This window comes from Puccinia triticina, chromosome 3A (assembly GCF_026914185.1).
Source record: "Puccinia triticina chromosome 3A, complete sequence".
Classification (NCBI taxonomy): domain Eukaryota; kingdom Fungi; phylum Basidiomycota; class Pucciniomycetes; order Pucciniales; family Pucciniaceae; genus Puccinia; species Puccinia triticina.
The window spans coordinates 2,509,717-2,529,015 of record NC_070560.1 but is presented as its reverse complement, the minus strand read 5'-3'; the positions used below and the strand labels follow the sequence as shown (position 1 = coordinate 2,529,015).

The 19,299-nt window shown below is 46.8% G+C and overlaps 3 protein-coding genes across 3 annotated transcripts; all 3 read right to left on the bottom strand.

The window, feature by feature from the left end:
* Positions 1–9,190: 9,190 nt before the first annotated feature.
* PtA15_3A306 (uncharacterized protein) lies at positions 9,191–9,598 on the bottom strand (the record flags this gene model as incomplete). The annotated part of the gene is made up of 1 exon (XM_053167262.1): positions 9,191–9,598. The coding sequence occupies one exon, from the start codon at positions 9,596–9,598 to the stop codon at positions 9,191–9,193; it is 408 nt and encodes a 135-aa protein (XP_053018496.1).
* A 7,488-nt stretch (positions 9,599–17,086) lies between these two features.
* Positions 17,087–17,470, bottom strand: PtA15_3A305 (uncharacterized protein; the record flags this gene model as incomplete). The annotated part of the gene is made up of 2 exons (XM_053167261.1): positions 17,087–17,122; positions 17,189–17,470. 2 exons carry the CDS (start codon positions 17,468–17,470, stop codon positions 17,087–17,089), a joined length of 318 nt encoding a protein of 105 aa, XP_053018495.1.
* Positions 17,471–17,550: 80 nt separating this feature from the next.
* Positions 17,551–18,010, bottom strand: PtA15_3A304 (uncharacterized protein; the record flags this gene model as incomplete). The annotated part of the gene is made up of 3 exons (XM_053167260.1): positions 17,551–17,622; positions 17,708–17,752; positions 17,906–18,010. 3 exons carry the CDS (start codon positions 18,008–18,010, stop codon positions 17,551–17,553), a joined length of 222 nt encoding a protein of 73 aa, XP_053018494.1.
* Between the last annotated feature and the right edge of the window lie 1,289 nt (positions 18,011–19,299).

Genomic DNA, 19,299 nt, shown 5'->3' with positions numbered 1-19,299 from the left:
CATGTCCAGACCCGGATTTTTTCTATCTCGACTACCAGCATCATTATGTCTTCTCCTTTTCATTTTAGTTTGGATTTTAAATGATCAACAAGTCAATCTAGATTGTTCCATCTCCATTGCTGAAATTCATGCATTTCCCTTAAACATAAACTTTTAGTAACGTAAGATCTCCAGTGCATGTAAGCTAAAATAATAGGCGAGCACAATGAAGAAAAATGTACAGAAACATAACAAAGATTAAGGCCCCGTTTGGAGCCAATATAAATATAGGTGATATAATCACTTGTAAATTCAATAAAAAATACAAAACTCGACATAAAGAATCCAATTTTTTTTTGTAGGAAGCCTACAGTAATGTTCTCATCAACTGTGAAGTCAGATTTAACTGATTCAGCCATCTTCAGCACCATAATACCATTATATTGCTTTGTTTTGGTCAAAAGCAATATAATGGTACTACAGTACTGAATATGGCTGAATCAGTTGAATCTGACTTCATAATTGAAGAGACCAGTATTGTAGGTTGCCTAGAAAAGATATTTGGAGGCTTTATGTTGAGTTTTGTAGCTTGCATTGAATTAACCAATGATTATATCACCTATATTTATATTGGCTCCAAACAAAGCCTAAGTGTATTGTGTATATGTTGGGAATTACAAACAAATAATGAGGAAAAAAGGGAGGGTTATGAGCCTGGTAAAGCTTTAACGGTTGTCAATTGGACGGCCAACACCTAACTTAGCTAATTCCCTCCTCCTCGGGGGAGCAAAGCGTCCTCTGAAGGAGGGACTTACGGGCTATGTCAACCCCGCGGGGGTAGAGAATTTGGACTTTTGGTGGGGACTTTTTTAAAATCAATCTGCCGTCTGAGTTTGTGAACCTTTTTTCCTCTAGTTTTCATTTCTGAGATTGCCGAAGCTGCCCCTATCTTTGTACTATTTTTTCTCATCCTCCATCCATCTCATTGACCGGTAATAAGAAATGTAATTTCCAAGTCTGTCATCTGGTGTAAAACCATATTCCATATCTTTTGACGCATCCGTCCATGTTGACACAAGTACTCCATAGTATGGAGTCTTGTTTACTGTATCCCATGGTGTCGTATAACCTGTTATAGTGGATAACAGTTTGGTATCACTTGAAAAGTACAGGCTTGAAGCAAGGCCATGCGACCGGAGTGCCCATGCAATTGTGAAGCTTGCCGATTAAGCTATTCCGCCGTTTGCCAAGTGTTGTGTCGAGAGAAAAACCCATGAGTCTACATTGCTCCTCCCCGACCGCCTCTTCAGCACTCCATACTCCAAAAGTGGAGTTTGTACACCCCAACTCTCAACACCCCCCCTCAAACTCCACACAACTAACAACAAGATTCTAAAAAACATGATATAAAAGAAAAAAAAACATGACAGAAGATAATTGGAGTTGGTAAAAAGATGAAAGAAAACATAGACAAGTGAGGGAACAAAGTCGGAAGATTACGGAAACAATTTTTTCATTGAGTTTGAGTGAATTGTTGCCTTGACCAGTTTTGTTAAGAAATCCGCAATGTTGATGTCGGTAGAAACCCAGTCGAGCTTGATGTGATGTTTGCGGACAGCGTCGTTAACAAAGAAAAAATTACGTTCAAGGCTTTTCATTCTTCCCTTCGATGCGTTATCATCTGAGATTAAGACTGCCGCTCTGTTGTCGCATTTTATCGATAATTTGGGGTCGATATCGAGAGATTTGATGATTGGTAATAGAAAAAGAAGAAAATCCACTGATTGACCTAGAGATATGAATTCAGCTGCGCATGTCGCTGTTGCCACCACCTTTTGCCTCCGGGAGCCCCAGGCCACCGGAGCACCAAACAAAGTGATTACAAAGCCCAATGTCGATCGTTGAAACTCTCCACCCCAGTTCGCATCCACCCAAGTTGTCATTTCATCTCCCGATGCCGATAGCTTCAAACGTTTCGATCGTGTCGTGTAGATATATTGTACGAGATGTGACAAAGCCTCCCAGTGTGAGTCGTTAGGATTCGTACTGAACCTGGCAAGGTAATTAACCGCGAAGCTTATGTCTGGTCTAGTTCCCAACGCCAGGTAATTTATCGAGCCTATTAGTGATTGATATAGTGTTGCTGAAACCGGTTCCCCCCACGAAGTTGTAAGATTGTCGCCAGTCAGCGGGGTATGAGTAGTTATCAAGAGTTTTTTCACTTCCTTCCTGTACTTTTCTACTAGCTGGTCGATAAGCATGTGTTGACTGAGAAATATCACATCATCTTCGTACTCAAGTCGAATGCCAACGAGTTTTTCAGGCTTTGAATCCCACTTGAGGCGCAGGCTTCGGTCCATGTTCTGTCTTAGAAGTTCAATATCCGGTTCGTTGTTGCCGAACACGATCCCATCATCCACATGAATCCATACTATAATGATGGAGTTACCCTTCTTGTACCTGTACAGACACTCCTCCACTTCGTCGCATTCAAATCCCCAGCCGTGGAGTAAACTCTTGAAATGTTTCCACCAGCAACGGCTGGCCTGACGAGTGCCGTATAGAGCCTTCTTGAGTTTGAGTACCTTCCCATTCAGATGAGGAAATAGCTCGACGGGTGGATCGACGTAAATAGTCTCTTCGATTGGACTGTGGACAAAAGCCCCGGTAATGTCAAAAGAATTGATTATCCAATTATTCCTTACTGCCAGAGTGAGCAGTATTCGTAATGTCAATAAAGAAGCTGTTGGAGCAAACGTTGAACGAACGTCCTTTCCAAGACGTTGTTTGAAACCTTGTACAACAAAACGGGCCTTCAGTTTGTTGATTGAGCCATCCGTGTTACGCTTGATGTCAAAAACAAAACGAGTGCCGATGGAGTGTTGATTTTCTTTTTCCATGATGTCAAATGTGTCGATTTCCGTTAATTGATCCCATTCTTTGATGCACGCTTTACGCCACTCGACCCCTGCCGGCGAGCTTAGAGCCTGTCGTAGGGTGGATGGATTATCTGCGTCGGACGTAGCTTGTAAAAGATTGAGTTGATTATCTTGTTCCTCACATATTTCCGCTGTTCGTTCTTGTCCCAAAGTCAGAACTCTACGGGCAATCGGGTTATCAGCCAAAGACGTGGGAGAAGGAAAGAGAATTTTCCCTTGGAAATCCAGAAAAAAGGCACACTCAGAGTTTATTACTTTCTGAGTAATGGGATTCCAGAATAGCCATCCCCTCTCATCATCCTGGTAGCCAACTAAATATCCCGTCCAGCCGCGTTGATTGAGTTTACGGCGCCGGTCTTTTGGAATGTGAACGCTGGCACGAGAACCGAAAGGATAGAACGTGTCGGCACAAGGTTGACGACCAGACCATAGTTCCAACAGAGTTGATTTACAGCGCTGGTTGGGAATTCTGTTGACGAGGTAGCATGCGCATCGGTAAGCGTACGACCAGAGTTTAGAAGGTAGCTCAGAGTGGGCTAATGTTGTTCGGGCAATGTCCCCCAATGTGCGATTTAGACGTTCAGCTTCCCCATTCTGCTCTGGTGTGTAAGGGGATGTAAAGATTATCTGTGATCCAACAGATTCGAGGTAGTCCAAAAGAGGTTTTACACCATATTCTTTGGCATTGTCGGAACGAATGAACTTTGGCGCCATCTTGAAGTGATTGACCATTTTCTTGACGAGATATATTAGAATTTGAGGGACCTCAGACCAAGATTTCATGGGAAAAACAAAACTGTAGGTAGTCGCATGATCGCGGATTGTGAGAAGAAATCGATTACCGGAGACATCGGGATCGAAAGGACCCATGACGTCGGTGACAAGGAGATCGAGTCGATTTTCCCGGGGAATTACCTCGGGTAGAGAATGGCGGTGTCTTTTGCTTTTAGTCTGTTTACAAGTTTCACAGATGAAAGGAGTCCAATTTTTCAAGTCAAAAGACGGTACAAAACGTTTCAGGAAATCTTTCACAATCGTGTCGGAGATGTAGCCCAATCTACAATGCCACTCATACGCCGGAGATATGGATTGACTGGAAGATCGAGTCGAGACAGCGCGAATGTTGGAAGTAAAAAATTTGAAAGAACCCGGAGTGATAACCCAGGACCGATGAATGAATTTAGCGGTGATAGAAGCGAAGTTTGAAATTAAATGAATGTTGTGGTTGGGGAGAAAAAATGGTTTGAAGCCGGATTCAATCAACTGGCCGAGACTAGAGAGTGTGCCGGTCATCTCTGGACTGTACAATACTTTTGGGATTGTGAGGGTACCACCCCCATTGACCATCTTGAGGTATCCACTATGTGTCGCCAACATAGATCCGTCGGACGAAGCCAGCTTCAGCTTCATGGGCGGGATAATCGGAGATAGAGAGAAAAAGGATTGGAAAGAGCCGCTCACGTGGTGGGTCGCCCCTGAATCCAAAACCGTGCCATCGCCGGTAGCACCCTTCGCATCCATGCCCACAGCCGATCGAACCGCCACATTTGGATCCTGTCCTGTGGGTGGGTCGTTCGGGGGTGCCACCTGGCGGGCGAAACCGGAGACGGGGCGACCATTGATGGGGGTATCAGGGGGCGGCAGGTTGGCATCCCTGCGGAGTGTCGGACACGACGACCTCCAATGCCCCAACGCCCCGCAGTACGAGCAAGGTTTACCGTCAAAAACTGCCGGATTGCTCGGGCTGGTGTTGCCCTTTCGGATGTTATTGATAGCAGCTGATATGTCGTCGACCGTGGGATGTCCGGGCCGTCCCACATTTTGTTGTCTTTGCTGATTGGGAAAGTTGGTCTGGTTTCTCGGTTGGCCTGGCAGCCCGCTCGGAGGGCTAGATCGACCAAGCTGATTTCCTGGGTTGTTCCAGACTGGTTGTGATGAATTACCCCACGCCGAACTTCTGGGAGCTGACGAGTTCGGGAACGTTCGGAAGACTGAAACATTGGGATGTTGATCGGAATCGAACCGTACGCTCTCGCCGTACGCGGAAGTAATGATCGTTTGTATGTCTCTGGCAGTAACGTCCTTTTTGGAGCCGAGTTGCAGTGATATATTCTGGAAGAGTTGAGAACGGGACATTGAGGGAGGGGTAGGGGCGATGGCCTGTAGAACAAGGCTTTTGACGAGGGAAGGTAGACCTGCTCCCACCTTCTTAAGATCTGAAAAAATATCAAAGGTTTTGTTGAAAAGACCCTGGAGTTGTGACGGTTCAGTCGCTGGGCCGGTAATCCGTAGTTCCAAAAGTTTATCAACCAGTTTGATCTGTCAAAAACGAACCGTTCCTTGGAAGTTCGCCTGAACTGCCTCATACGCGTCTGTCCCTGAAGTACACCGATTGACCAGAGACGATAGCTCATCGTGGACCGTAATTTGGATGAAATACAGAAGGCTGTTGTTCTCTTGTACCGATAATTTCTTGTAGTTTTCTTGATTGTCGAAGAAGCTAGAATGCCCGAGTGTAAGTAGGATAACCCTGGTGAGTCCCCGCTTCCATTTGGTGAAGTTGCTGCCGTCGTCGGCCAACGGTTCGACATCTTGTTTATAGATGCTTGGCTGTTGAAGGAATTTGTTCTTAGGGGAGACGTCGGTTGTGCTGGCTTGTGACATGTAGAAAATGGGAGATTCTGGTATCGAAATGTTCTCGGGGGAAGTCGGTGACGTGTCAGAAGAAGTTTGGGGTGTGAATCGTTCTCGAGGTATGTTGATAAGTGGGCGGTATTCAGGTGTTGGGATTACAATCGCGATGGGTAAGCCGAAAGGTTGTACAACAATTCGTTTGCCTGATGAAATCGGGGCCAATGGTGATTCGTCGATGTGCCGGGTGATAACTTTAGAAAAGATATAAGATACTTCCGAGATGAATGGTGAAGGGGGTCGATCTTCTTCCAAAGGGTCTGGTTTTTCTTCAACGGGAGACGGTGGTAAAGGGGGAAGTGCGAGTAAAGCCTTGTACGCTTTTGTTTGTTTCGGCCGTTTTGCTCGAGTTGGCGGCGGCAGTGGTCCAGAGATCTGAGGTTTTTCACGTTGAGTACTGACCATGCACCTATTAGAGCCTGGAGAGATTCCTGGTCGTATCGGCTATTGAGATGTTGAGCAATCGAGTCTTAATCTGTTGTGTCGAGAGAAAAACCCATGAGTCTACATTGCTCCTCCCCGACCGCCTCTTCAGCACTCCATACTCCAAAAGTGGAGTTTGTACACCGCAACTCTCAACACCAAGACAATCCCCGACCTGACTGTCTGCGAACCGTTTAATTTGCTAACCCATGGACAAACAACCCACCAGCGCTCATGAAGTGCCCCATAGGGCTCCTTGGGTTGCTATGGAAGATAAACTCAAACAAATCTGCGCTCTGATGAAAAGTCTCAACTTGACACCAAAGCAAGTTATCATTGCATTCCTCACGCATGACAGCGACTACATGATTTTCAGAAGACGTATGTGGGGAGCGGACACTGGCTGGGACACAACAGAGGATTTAATCTTAACAATCAAGCAACATGTTTGCGCTCACATGGCCGGGCATGCTTTCTGGGAGCAGTTTATATTATCTCAAGTGCGCAAAACTCCCTGTTTATGACTTCTAATCACATGTGTTTCTTATAGTATACACTCTAAATTCACTTTTGATGACTTCTATGGTCATCTGTTTCTTATAATAAACCCTCTATGTGCATGACAGGCAATTGAGATAGTCGGGTCCCAAAATGTTCGCAGTGGGATTGCACCCAATGGATCATATCACAACTCTTCAACTTTGTCTTGGCAATTTTTCTCCAAGGAAGAACACGCGGCTCGCAACAAGGAGCTCACAGAACGGATGCCTTTTCTATACCAGCTCCTATGTGCTAAAATTCAGGGGAATAAACCTTACCCAGTAAGCAAGTCACCGGTGGATCCAAAGGCCAATCCAGTTGAGGAGGCCTCTGATGAAGAAAATATATCTGATCCATCAGATGATATCCCGGATATTGATGGATCATTCCTCAAGAAAAGCCGTGACCCAGCAACCAGGAGAAAAAATTGTGTTGAGACAGTGAGTGTTTTCAATCAGTTGAATTACATCAATTCTTAACCTGAGCTTCCTTTGAAAAATAGATTGCCCGTACCATCTGTGCAATGGTTGCCTTTGGGCAAAACCGTTGACACAATGGGTTTCAATTGAGTAACACTCTGGTATTTCTTGCCACAGGAGTAACAGAGCGGGTTAGTGCATACCTCAACTACATAGGATTAAGCTCCTCACGCAGAACTGCGCCTGCTGCCCTCAAGAGCCTGGGTAATGAGGCTGAAGAGAAACTGAAAGCTAGATTCAATTTAGATGACTCCCCAAAGATAGCTCCATTCTTATGCTACAACAACTTAGATTTTCAAGAAAAAATACACATGAAGTCCATTGATCACACCAGCAAGATTTTTCACGGTACTTGGGGATACAGACACTCAATTCTGCCCAACTTGTTGAAAACGCTAGATCCCACCCAGCTCACCATTGAAGCCCTGAATGAAGCATTACGCAAGGGCACCAAACTTGTTATGCAACCGGACATGTTGACACCTACCGCTGAGAGCACCAAACACTTTGAAAAAACACTCAAGTCTCAGATTACCCGTGTCATTCTTATGTACATTGCCACCCCAGTTGACACAAGAATCAAGCTACAAAAGTCACCACCTGAAGTCAATCCAATTACGCGCGTTGAACCAAACATTTCAATGCTGAAACTGATGCTTGCGTCTGATAATTCTGCCCTTGAGGTGGGTGAAGTATTCACTGGTGTGATTCAGCAGAGTGGTTTAACTCCAGAGGAATTCCACTCTCGGCTCCAGATCATAGAAGGCGACCTAGGATCATGTAATATCTTTGATAGTCTCAGGAGGCAGAGGACGCCTGCAGCGGGTAATCACAATAACCTTGATAATGTTCTACCTATTCCGGGCGCCGCGCACACCCTGTGGAACCTCTCTCAAGCAATTTTCCTTGGTCACTGGAGAAATGAAAAGTATGCCCGTGATACCGGGGCCTGGCGGACACTTCATGCACTTGGGATTCCCACCAAGAAGCCGGTGACCAAGAAAGACTTCAATCTGATGCTTTCACATGTGGAGAAAATCCATGAGGCCACCCTATTATATTGTGTACTGTGAGTGTCTTGCTAATTTTGCATGCCATGTGTGGATGAACGGTGGCCAATTAAGCCTTGTTTGGGTGGACATAGACTGGTGGCGAATCGAGCTCACGTGCCTTTATCGGCTGACCAACTCAAGCTATCTAGTGAGACTATTGAAGATTGGGTCAAGCAAACATACGAGAGATTCTGTTCTGGCGAAGCCCATCAATCTGAGCTAGCCCAAAGCTTCCCCGCTCACAAGAACTTCTTGCTCTGGATACGGGACTTTGCAACCATCGTGGAGGCCAACCGCGCCATGAAAGATGTTGATTATGGCCGCCTCATGTTCATGTGGCAGAGATGGGCTGTGATGAGCCAAGGCATTGGGGGAATGCCTCATTATTCTAAACACCTTCCAAAACTTATTGTTCTGTTGAATTACATCCTGCCGGAATCTTTATCAGAATTGGTGTTGAATACCCTGCTTTTGTCTCCAACAGGGAGGCCGGGACACTTTGTGACCACTGACTTCTACCTTGAGGTGCAAAATTATTGGTTGAAGTATTTCTTCAACCACTCAGGCATTGGGACCAATATCAAACGGTTGAAAGAAGTATTCTCAAACATTATATCTTTAGTAAGCTCAATCATTATGATCTGTGCATTGGATTTTTTACCGCTCAGCTCCAATATCTCTTACAACTCATCAAACTAGAATCTGGATCCAAAGTGGTCCGCCAGTCACACAAGAATGTGTTGAATCTTGACTCAATCAACAACTTCCTTCGTATGGCGGAGAGTGAGCGGTTGGGTCAAACTCCTCCAGACGGAGCTCCTGAGGAGGCCGTTGGAGATTTTTACTTAATGGGGATTGTCAAAATGCAGAAGCAATTCCTGCAGAGTGGCCTCAATCGATTCAAGCCATACTCTCAAGGGATCATGTCAATGTATGATGAGGATGTGACTCAGCAGAGCGTAGAAAAATAAAAAAACATTGCATCCGGGCTTGAGCATCAAGACCTCAGCAATGAAGCATCAGATGGCGAAAGTCTAGACTTGCTCAACATGTAAAAATGTGAGTTATTCTCAATCACATAATTTCATCATTCCCCACCCCTAGCCAGTTGATCCCAAATCCCATCAAAATCCGTGTGATTCTGACAGTCACATATGGCCTTGGCCACCTGTTGTCGGTTCCGCTGTACTCGTTTAGCTTGAGCGCCCGATTTCTTTGCCCCTATTTCCACTCGACGCGCCCGTTTTTGGTCATCCTCATGCACCTTTTTCGCCACCCTGGAAGCCTCCGCCGCTGCTCGCCTTTCTTCTTGATTGGCCTCCTTCTCTTCATCGTCCAACCTATGCTCTTCTGCCGTCCTCTTGCGCACAAGATCTCTTTCTTCTGCAACACGCGCCCGAGATAGCTCATCCTGTACAGCAATTTGGAGAGCATGAAAAGCCGATCCATTTTCAAGAATTTGTCCTGTCAAGGCCTGGCCGTCACTTCTCTGCATTGGTGGTGCATTAGCTGCTAGATCTGTTACCGCGCGGTCCTTTTTTGCCGCCTTGTTTTCTGCTTGTGCCCGTTCCTCGCGCGCTTTTTTGGCCTGTTTTTCTTTATCCCTGCGTAGTTTATCCGCGGCTTTTTTGTTCTTAAGCCTTTCTTTCTCTGCCTCTTGGTCAGCTGCCTTGCGTAATCGATCAGCGGCCCTTTCAGCCGCAACCCGCGCCTTTTCCGCGTCCTTCGCCGCCACCTTAGCCTCCTTCTCCGCAGTTCAACGGGCTGATGCATTCATTTGGAGCTGGGCAAGCTCGGCAGCCAACTTGGCGTGAACACGTATTCCCTCTGCTTCGATGAAGCTATCCAGCTTAGCGACTGTATTTAAGTGAAGTTGATAGAATTCACTATCCATCCAATCGTTTATGGCCAAGTCCAAACACTCAATCTGGCCATCAAAACACCGCCCGCCTATGAGTTTTTCCAGAAGCTTTTTGTTGTGATTTTTGCCATTGCAAATCTGATCAATAGAACCAACAATATCTTGTGCATGTTGAATCCCAAAGAAGGTTGAGGACGGGAATTTGGGCTTTGGAGTCCCCAAGAAATCAATGTAGAAAATATGAAACTTGTGCAGCAAGTGTTGTTCAAGGTCTTCGGACACATGCTGTGGATATCTACATGTCCCCTTGGGCGGCCCCTTCTTTCTTTGCCGAGTCATCATGACTATTGAGGGATCTTTTGGGATGGAAGTTGGGTCATTGAGCATTTGGTTGAAGTTAGAGACAGTCATCTGCTGGATGACATTCACCAGAGCCTCAGTGTCCTCCGGGGAACAGTTTGAGCAATCACATTTGCAAAATAACTGGGTTTCTTCTTGTGTCTTCTCGGCCAAGAAGTTTGGGTTGTCAGCTGACAGAGGGATGTACCCAAGTCTAATGAGAAATTTCAGTCAGACAAATAAAGGTATGAGTTGTAGGCTGTAAATAAATACGGACTTGTTATCTATATTGAGGACTATCCTCAAACAAGCTTTTGTGATGGCTAGTGCATCCATCCGGTCATTGTCATTCTGTGCCGCGCCATCTTCAAAATTGGCCACATCATTTTTGCCGTTCTTGCGTGTTGGCTCCACAAATAACAAACCCAAGCCAGAATTGCCATCTTGCCCGCATCTCCCCACCATTTTCACAATGGCCAAAGGGTCTCGCCGTCCCATGTGTACTACACACCGCACACGTTTGAGATTCTGCCCTAGTCCCAACGCCATTGTGGCAGAAATCACTGGGACCTTCCCATTCCCAAAGTCTTCCATGGTACGCAACTTGTCCTAATCACTTGTAACTGAGTGATAAAAACGGATGAAAGGATCCTGAGGGTTGTATTTGTGCTTCTTTGTATTGCAAGCCTTGTTAACCACCTTCATAACCTGGAATGTGCAATTCCGGGTCCCCAAGTAGATTATCATTGGGACCGATTCAGCCTGTGAAGTACTAGTCTGAGGTGCAGATATCCTCAACAAATTGTTGCAGGAACTCAGAGTTGAATTCATTGTGATCCAAATGAAGCAAATTTCCGGGCGTGTGAGTTCACCATCAATCATGTTGATGTTGCAGGGCTGAAGCATCAAACTTTTCATTATTGTGGATACAGCGATTGGGCGGCAGGTTGCTTAGAGTAGTAGCACGGGGATCTTGTCTGTTGCCATGAGGCGAGTGCCAATGTGTCCATAAGTCGGTCGGAAGATAGCTCGATCTTCAATCCAGGCAAATATGATTAGCGACTTGCTTTGTTTCAATACCACAAGGCCCCACAAGTAAATCATGTGGGCTTTGTCCACAACAATCAACAATAGTATGTCTTGAAACTCCGGGCTAAAAAACATCTCAGTGAAAAGCAAGTTATTGAGAAAAACCTCAGGGCTCTGTTGCCATGATGGAGAGTCAGCCAATTGCGGGTATATTGGAAATTTAATTTTGGGACTTACAAGATAAACAAAGCTGAATTCCCCTTTCTTGATCTTTTTGACAGTGTCATATTTCAAAGCCATCTTATTGAGATTTATTGCAGTTATGTTTAGAAGTTTTTTCTCTTGGACCTATATGAATAATACATTTGTCATTTCAGTGTTGGAAATGTAACAAAAAGCGTCTGGACAAGTTATCAGCCTACCTGGTCATCCCCTAAGGAATCTAATGGGTTCAATACCAGAAAAACAACCTTCTTTTTGAACAGGCCAAAAAACATCTTGGATATCCGAGTTTTCCCAAACCCAGTCCCAACGCGGACAAAAGTATGTTTGCCACAAACAAGCAAAGAAACCGCTTCAACTTGAAAATCTTTTGGCTGATCGTGATACAACTGGACTGATTGCGTGGTGATATGTTCGGAAAGTGAGTTGTTTGTCATATGTGCCAGGGCCTTCGGCTTGACTGGTATATTCTGCAGGACTTCCATGATTCATGCAGACAAGGCAAAAAAAGGTCGGTCGATCTACCAACAACAAGGGGTGGCCCAAATTTAGGCCCCAATTATAAACGCTATTTTGAGATTATTTTGAGATTATTTTGAAATCATTTTGAAATCAAAACCAACTTTGTTTTGACTTCTTTTCATTTCAAAATAATCTCAAAACTCTTCAAACGCACCCGGGTATGGAGGCCCTGACATGCCAATCATGCCAAAACAAATAAAAACAATTTTTTTTTTTTTTTTGAAAATGATAAATCCATTTTTGAATGAATCCAAGCGCCAAACTTGCCACACAGGTACAAAAACAGCCTGTAATATTCTGATCCCTCCCAACTTCCAATGGTTTCAGCAGTGTAATGTGTATGGAAGGCCCCCTACCCAGACACATATGATATATCACAATCTACTTTGTCATTGATTTCGCTTCACACATTCCGTCATCCCTTGCTGCAACCAGTAATCAGTACCACACCCTGTGTCTCATCCCCTCCGCTCCCATACACGGAGCATGATACAAAATATACCGAATATAAGGCTATGCTCCCATTGCTAATGTTACCCTTGGCCCCTCATGGTAGGGCTGGACCCCAACCAAGGCCAGTCGGGTATACCTGACTACCCAACTGAGTCAGTAAGCAGGAGGATGTTTATATATCTCCTCCCACACCACAGATGCCAACGCCAGCGCCAGCGTTGACTGACGCGTGTCCCGCGGCCCATCCGACTGTGTCGCATAGTCAGGTATACCCAACTGGCGGTCGGGGCTCAGCTGAAAACCTGGCTGCCTTGTCAAGAAGTCCTTTTGACGAGTTGGACATATGTAACCAGCTCAAGCTCGCTGGGATCCTTTCGTCCCACCCAGCGAGCTAGAATGACATCCCTTGCCAAGGAGTCCCCCCAGCAAGCTGAATGTGTCCAGCTCTTTGGGAGGACCTCCTTCGCCGAGCTGGATGCACATGCATCCTGCTTGCCAGGACCTCACCGAGCTGGATAAATATGTATCCAGCTCGCCGGGACCTGATCGGACCTGACGTATCCAGCTCAGCAAGGGAGGTCCTCCCAACGAGCTGGACACATTCAGCTCTCTGGGTGGACTCTCGCCGGGAGCTTCCTTACCGAGCTGGGTGCATGTATCCAGCTTGGCAAGGGAGGTCCTCCCGGCGAGCTGGACACATCCAGCTCGCGGGTTGACTCACTTCTTTGAAGGAAGGAATCCCTCCGGTCAGGCAGGTGTACGTACCTCTTGACCGGGGGAATCCCTCCGGTCAAGGTCTGGCATCTTGGGGGCATGGTTGTGGCACAATTGGCGGGCCAAACCCATGAAACCGCAGCGCATCCTGAAACTTGGCATTCATGGCGGTTGAGATCAGTTTGGACCTGGCAAGTATGGCGGGCCAGGGGCATAATTTGGAAGAATTTGAAAGAATTGTGACACTTTTGACGTTTCAGAGGCGTGAAATGTGGTTTTTAATTTTTTGTTGGCATTATTGGCGTGTCAGGGCCTCCATACCCGGGAGGGGTGTTTGAGATTTCAGAAATCCAACATTTGAGGAATTGAACTTTTGAAATGGCAGTACACCTGTATGGTTGCCAGGCTACTACTCCCCATTCAAATTTCTGTACTGGGTCGGCGGAGGTTGCAAATGGGTACATGTATACCACCAATTCTCGGACCGCCATGTCCAACAACTCCTCTAGCCAACCTCGTTCTGGGATATGGCGGTCCAACAAGAGGTCAGACTTGCCTGTCCAAGCAGATGGGCCAATTGGTGATGGCCATGTCCAAGAACTGCTCGGACAGGCCGCTCCAAGGACTTGTTGGACCTACCGGTCCAAACTGGTGCCAATACATAGTTTGACCTGCTTGCCGAGGTCTTTGGCAAGCAAGGAACATTGTACTCACACGAGGGAACCTCGTGGGCCAGCGGAGCATCCGGTTCAAGCTCCGGTCCTGGAGCTGTATGTATTCCAGCTGTCCTGGCCCGTGTCACAGATATCTTGCTCCTGCCTACCCACTCCGGCAGGCTACTCAGTCAGGGATGCACAAATGTTTATATGTGCACCCTGTTGTTTGAAGCTTGCCCAAGAGATTTTTGAAATCAAAAATCTTTCATTTTGTTTTTGTTTTTGTTTCAAAATTGTTTTCAAATACTTTCAAAATAAAACTCAAATATTTGTTTATAAATGGGGCCTTAGTTTCAAGTTGTTGTTATTTTGCTATCTTGGTTTATCACCATCATGTTGCGAGTATCATTATGTTTCTATAGAATTACTGTATTTCATGCAGAGCTAGTTGTACATAACATGCGGCACCAATTACGGGTTCAGCCTAAAAACCACATTGGAGCGATGCAATCAATAAATGTCGTATAGCGAAGCAGTGAGGAACTTGAAAGAGTAGAAATTGACATGGTGTGAATCTCCTGGTAAAGCCCCTCCGATTGTTGGGCGACTTCATAGTCAGCTGATAGCAGACGCAGGCGCTACAGCAGATCAAAAAAAAAGAAGAATTTTCTAATTTATCTACTGCCGCGGGGTTGACATAGCGCATAAGTCCCTCCTTCGGAGGGTCTCTGCGGGACGGCGTCCCCCCTCCAATAGAGGGACTTAGTTAAGTTAGGGCCAACGCCAACGCTGAGCACAAAGAGAAACATATAATGAGAATCAGCCATCGGATCTGGTGTATTTCCTATTTACAGTGCAGAAAGAAGGAAGAGTGACTAAGCCGCCGCCGCCGCATTCTTCTTCCTCTTTCTCTTCCGATCATTCTTGTTGTCGTCGTCATCGTCGTGGTCTCCATTATCATTGTCGTCGTCGGATCGAAAAGACAGGGGAGAAAGACGGAAGAGGTAATATACCTTTGACAATTTCGAATTTATTTGTCAACATGCATTCCTTCAAACAGGTGTCCAAAAAGTCACGATATTCTCTCAAGAGGCTGTTGACGGTGTCCACCTTATTAGCGAGCCTGAATTCCAACTTGCGGCAGTTTTTTCTGAGCACCTTGAAGCAGATGAAGTTATCAAGCGACTGGGCGAAGGTGAGCATCTGAGCCCGCAGGAGTTGAAGATCCAGAGTTTTCAGTACTCCAGTCGAGGGTGGACTTTCAAAGAAGATTTGATGTGATCGGTCCAGGAGGTCGTTAGGGATTGCTCGAGGTGCTTGAGGTGGAGTAGATACCTGACGAACAATTGACAGTGCAAGATTGTTTTCCGTGAGATCACCAACGAGAGTGGGAAGCGGACCGTTAAGTTGCAAGGCGTCAAGGCCTGTGTATGAGATCACCACCAGTTCAGAAAATCAACTTCTGTGTTTTGCCTTGCTGAGACGAAAAACCCCATTCAGTCCTTCTTTTTTAGTTTCTCCCCCTCCGGTTGACCTCCCTCCTCCCCCCTCCGCAGCGGCGAGCTCATCCGATCCAGTACCGATTGTATACAATGCCTCCACATCCTCCACGCTTCCCCTAACGCCTCGGCATTCTCCACGCGTCACTTATTGCCCTCCCCACCTCCACCGCTGATTCCACTCCCGCCACTTCCGCTGCCGTACAACCTAAGTTGGTGCCGATGAGACCGGTCGCGCCGACGATGCGGAGGAGCCAATCGGTCAAGCTGGTGGTGGCCATGGTCACTTTGACGTCCTCCTCGTAGGGGTCGCTGGAGCTCCAACTACGCGGATTACGAATGGCCAGACGGAACTGGTTTTGGAGCCGGGAAACGTTGACGTATCTGAGTTTCTTGCCGAGCTCGTGGGAGGCCGAGTCGAGGGAGGTAGTGAAGCTATTTCCATGAGAGAGAAAGAAGCGGTGCTTGAGCGAGCGCAGCCGACCCAGTAAGTCTTCCGATCTTATCGTGTTCGTGGGATAAGAGCGGAAATTGTGGAGCCCACTGACCTTCAAAATGTCTCGAATGGACGCACATTGCGCGTGTTTGAACATCCCGCAATCTAGATGCCTATGTGCTGCAACAAATGCATCGACCAAGCCTTGACAGGATCTTTTCGACTATCTCTCGCAACGATGGGCCTGGATCGGCCCCAAATTAGACACATTCTCTCTCAATCACCATCTTGTCTTTCCCTTTTGTTCTTTTGTAGCGTCCGGCGATGTTTATTAATTCGTCATGTTGTTAACTTTGTTCTGTTGATATGAATTTCCAAAGAAATGATAGATATACTTTGGGAAGAGATAGTCTGGAGGACGCTTTCTAAGATAGCAAGAGTTCTTTGATTCAAGCCACATCTTTTAGACCGAGAGTCACCAAAGAAAAATAGAGTCAGGGAGAGAGAAAAGAGAGGTGACAAACCCAAACACTGACCGATAGAAAATCAAGCGCCCTGGAGTCTTTGGAAAGGGTCGTCGGGGGAGAAGTTTTCATGGTACTCGATGAGGGTGCCTTCGATACCGAGGAGAATGAAGAAGTCTTCGATGATGTCGAGTTCCTGATACTTGATGGCCGAAGCATGTTGAAGCTGATCAAGATTGTTGGAGGTTGAGGGTAGGTAGATGACCCAAGATTTGCCCGAGGCTTCCTTCTATCTGGTCATGTTCTTGGGCTTGTATCACCGCCAAGGATGGTGGTGTGAGTCGCCAAGTCGCAGCTTATTCAAGATCTCTCATGTCTGATCCGCGTCCATCGACTCTTCCTCCCAATCTTGCCTTGATCCCTCTGATTTCGCGCCCTCATTATCACTTGTCTGTTGGCCTCATTACTGGCTCGTTCGGTGGCTCCCCTTTTGAATCATGTGTTCAACGGCACGTGCGAAAACGAGGATAGCTTGGATACTGCGTTCATCAAAAATCGCTGTTTTCGCCATTTTTTGTTAAATGTAAACCAGAGGAAGATGAGTATCAGTTTTTTGTTCCCCCTTTACTTCAGCTTTTCAAGAACAAATGGGTGGCAGCGTGCTGCTTGGCTAGATGATTTAAGATCGAAAAGAAAGCGTTTTTTTCTACGCGTTTGTTGTTGTTGAAGACTAGATTTACGTTTAGGTTGTCTGATCAAGCATGAAAGTTGGCTCTCGACTGCGGTCTTCAATGATCGCGGACACTCGCAATAGCGGAAAAGATCTATGCAGAGAGAACGTATAAGATCAGGACCAGATGGTAATAAGGGCAGGGAAGCGCAATAGTTACTTTGCCGACTTGCTTAGTAGACAGCCCACCGAACCTGGTGGTTGAGGAGGGCAGATTCGCTGATCCCGGAGTATGCTGAGCGAAAACGGGGTTCCGGCGGTGGTGAGGGGTGTGGGGGTGGACTCTGGAGGAGAATGAGGCGCGATGGGCGGAGGCCGAGCCGGCGGCGGCTGCCGTTGGGGTGCCGGTCTGCTTAGCTGAACTGGCCAGATGGATCGAGACCCGGTTCCTGTTCGAGTGGCTTCTCCCGCTGGGCTTGAGTTGATTGCTGCTGCTCATCATCGTGGTTCGAGCTCAGATTACATTTTCAACCCGGTGGCCTCTGTTGGCCTCCAGTGCGAAGAACACTCAACGGCAGGAGATCAATACCGGATCGTGGTTTCGAACTCTTCGATCTGGACCGGTGTGAATTTATTCATCCCAGCCGAGGTGACCTAGAAAGAAGATGAACACCGGGGTAAGAGAAGGTCGAAGGATATGTGTGGAGAGAGAAAAGCTGGTTCAGATAGGGGGCTCAACTGGGTTCTCGACGAAGGCGGTCTTGCGTGCGGCAGATTTGCGGACCTATTCGGCCTTGAACTCCAGATCGCCAGCGGTATAGACGGTGTAATCGTTCTCTTCAACGTTCTCCTCGAGACAGTCCTACTCGGCCCTGTTTGATGCGCGCCAGTGAGGTTCCCTGGCGCGTGTTGCGGTTTCCAGGGCGGTATTACAAACAAGATGAACTTGATGATTCTGCTGGGTGGCCGTTGACTGCCATCTGGTGGTCCCGTTGCTCTGCTGATTCTGGTGGGTATCGATGAAGCTGGTGCGAGAAACCATGGGCCAAATCGGCAGATCGGACTCGCAAACCTTCGACGGTGGTTCCGGGGAAAAGATAAGATTCTCTCGAGTCTCACTCCATCAGGCCAAAAAAAGCTCAAAGCTGGCCACAATTGCAACAGTGGGTATTTACTTCATTACAACAACCAGAATAAACAATCGGCAATAAGGAAAGGCAAGAATTGTCCCGGAAGCTGGTGATCGGAGTGGTCACCGAGTCGGCGCAGCAAGGCCGGGATCCAAACGAGGCTCGGCAAACGCGGCTGGTCCCTGAACCTTCATATCATCAACCCGGAAACGTCGCAGTCGCCAGTCGCCAGCCACGTCAATCGCAGCTCCAAGCAAAAAGAAAAGCAACCGATAATCAGCTGGAAGTCATACTGGATCATGCGTTAAACTGAAAGCCGCGAAGATTGACCTACCTGTCTCAATATCCAAACCCCGATTCGAGGCGATCGGAAGACGACCAAAAGATGAAAATGTGCTTCCACAGAAGGAAATATCTTCGCTCTTCACCCATTCACGAGGACCAACACTCTAAAGAGTCTGGTGAACATGTAACACGTTCCCAGTCAATAGTGCGATCACTCGATAGGATGACCCAGCTGGTGGTCACGAGAAGGCAAGACCACACAACTCGAAATGCAGCCAGAGCTGCCTACAACAAGATCATATATACATATTCTACTTACAACATAGCTGCCCTTCGCTATATGGATGCGTTCGGCTTTCGATTATATAGGGCTTTATTGTTATATATGAATCGAGTAGCTCCGAGTCATGCCTCCTATATTCGGTATATGAGTGACTCGGAGTGCTATACCTGCACAAGCCAGAACGCTACAAAAGCTTGAAATAGCTCGAATGGCCAAAATATCTAGGCTGAATGGAGAAGGAAAAGACGCAGAGATTTGATAATGTGCAGTATGTTAAGTCGCCAAAAAGGCACTTCGTATAGTTGGTCGGTTTGATTGTTGATGTGTGCTTCTAAGGAAGGCACTTCGTATAATTGTACGCTTTCGATTGTGCAGTATGTGGGTTCGTAAGAAAGGTACTTCGTATCATTTGTAAACTCTTTCGAGCAATTTGTATGGCGGAGATATGTATCCTGATTTGTGTGGGGAAGCTAGGCGTCCATCCGTTGACCATGAAGCAAAAACACCAAGCTTCGGGACAGGTCAACCCCAATTAGACGGCCACGGTACGAGGCCAATAATAATTCTCTGCTGCCGGACAGGTCAACTCCGCCAGTGTTGAGCGCCAATCGATCAGAATACCAGCGCTGAGCG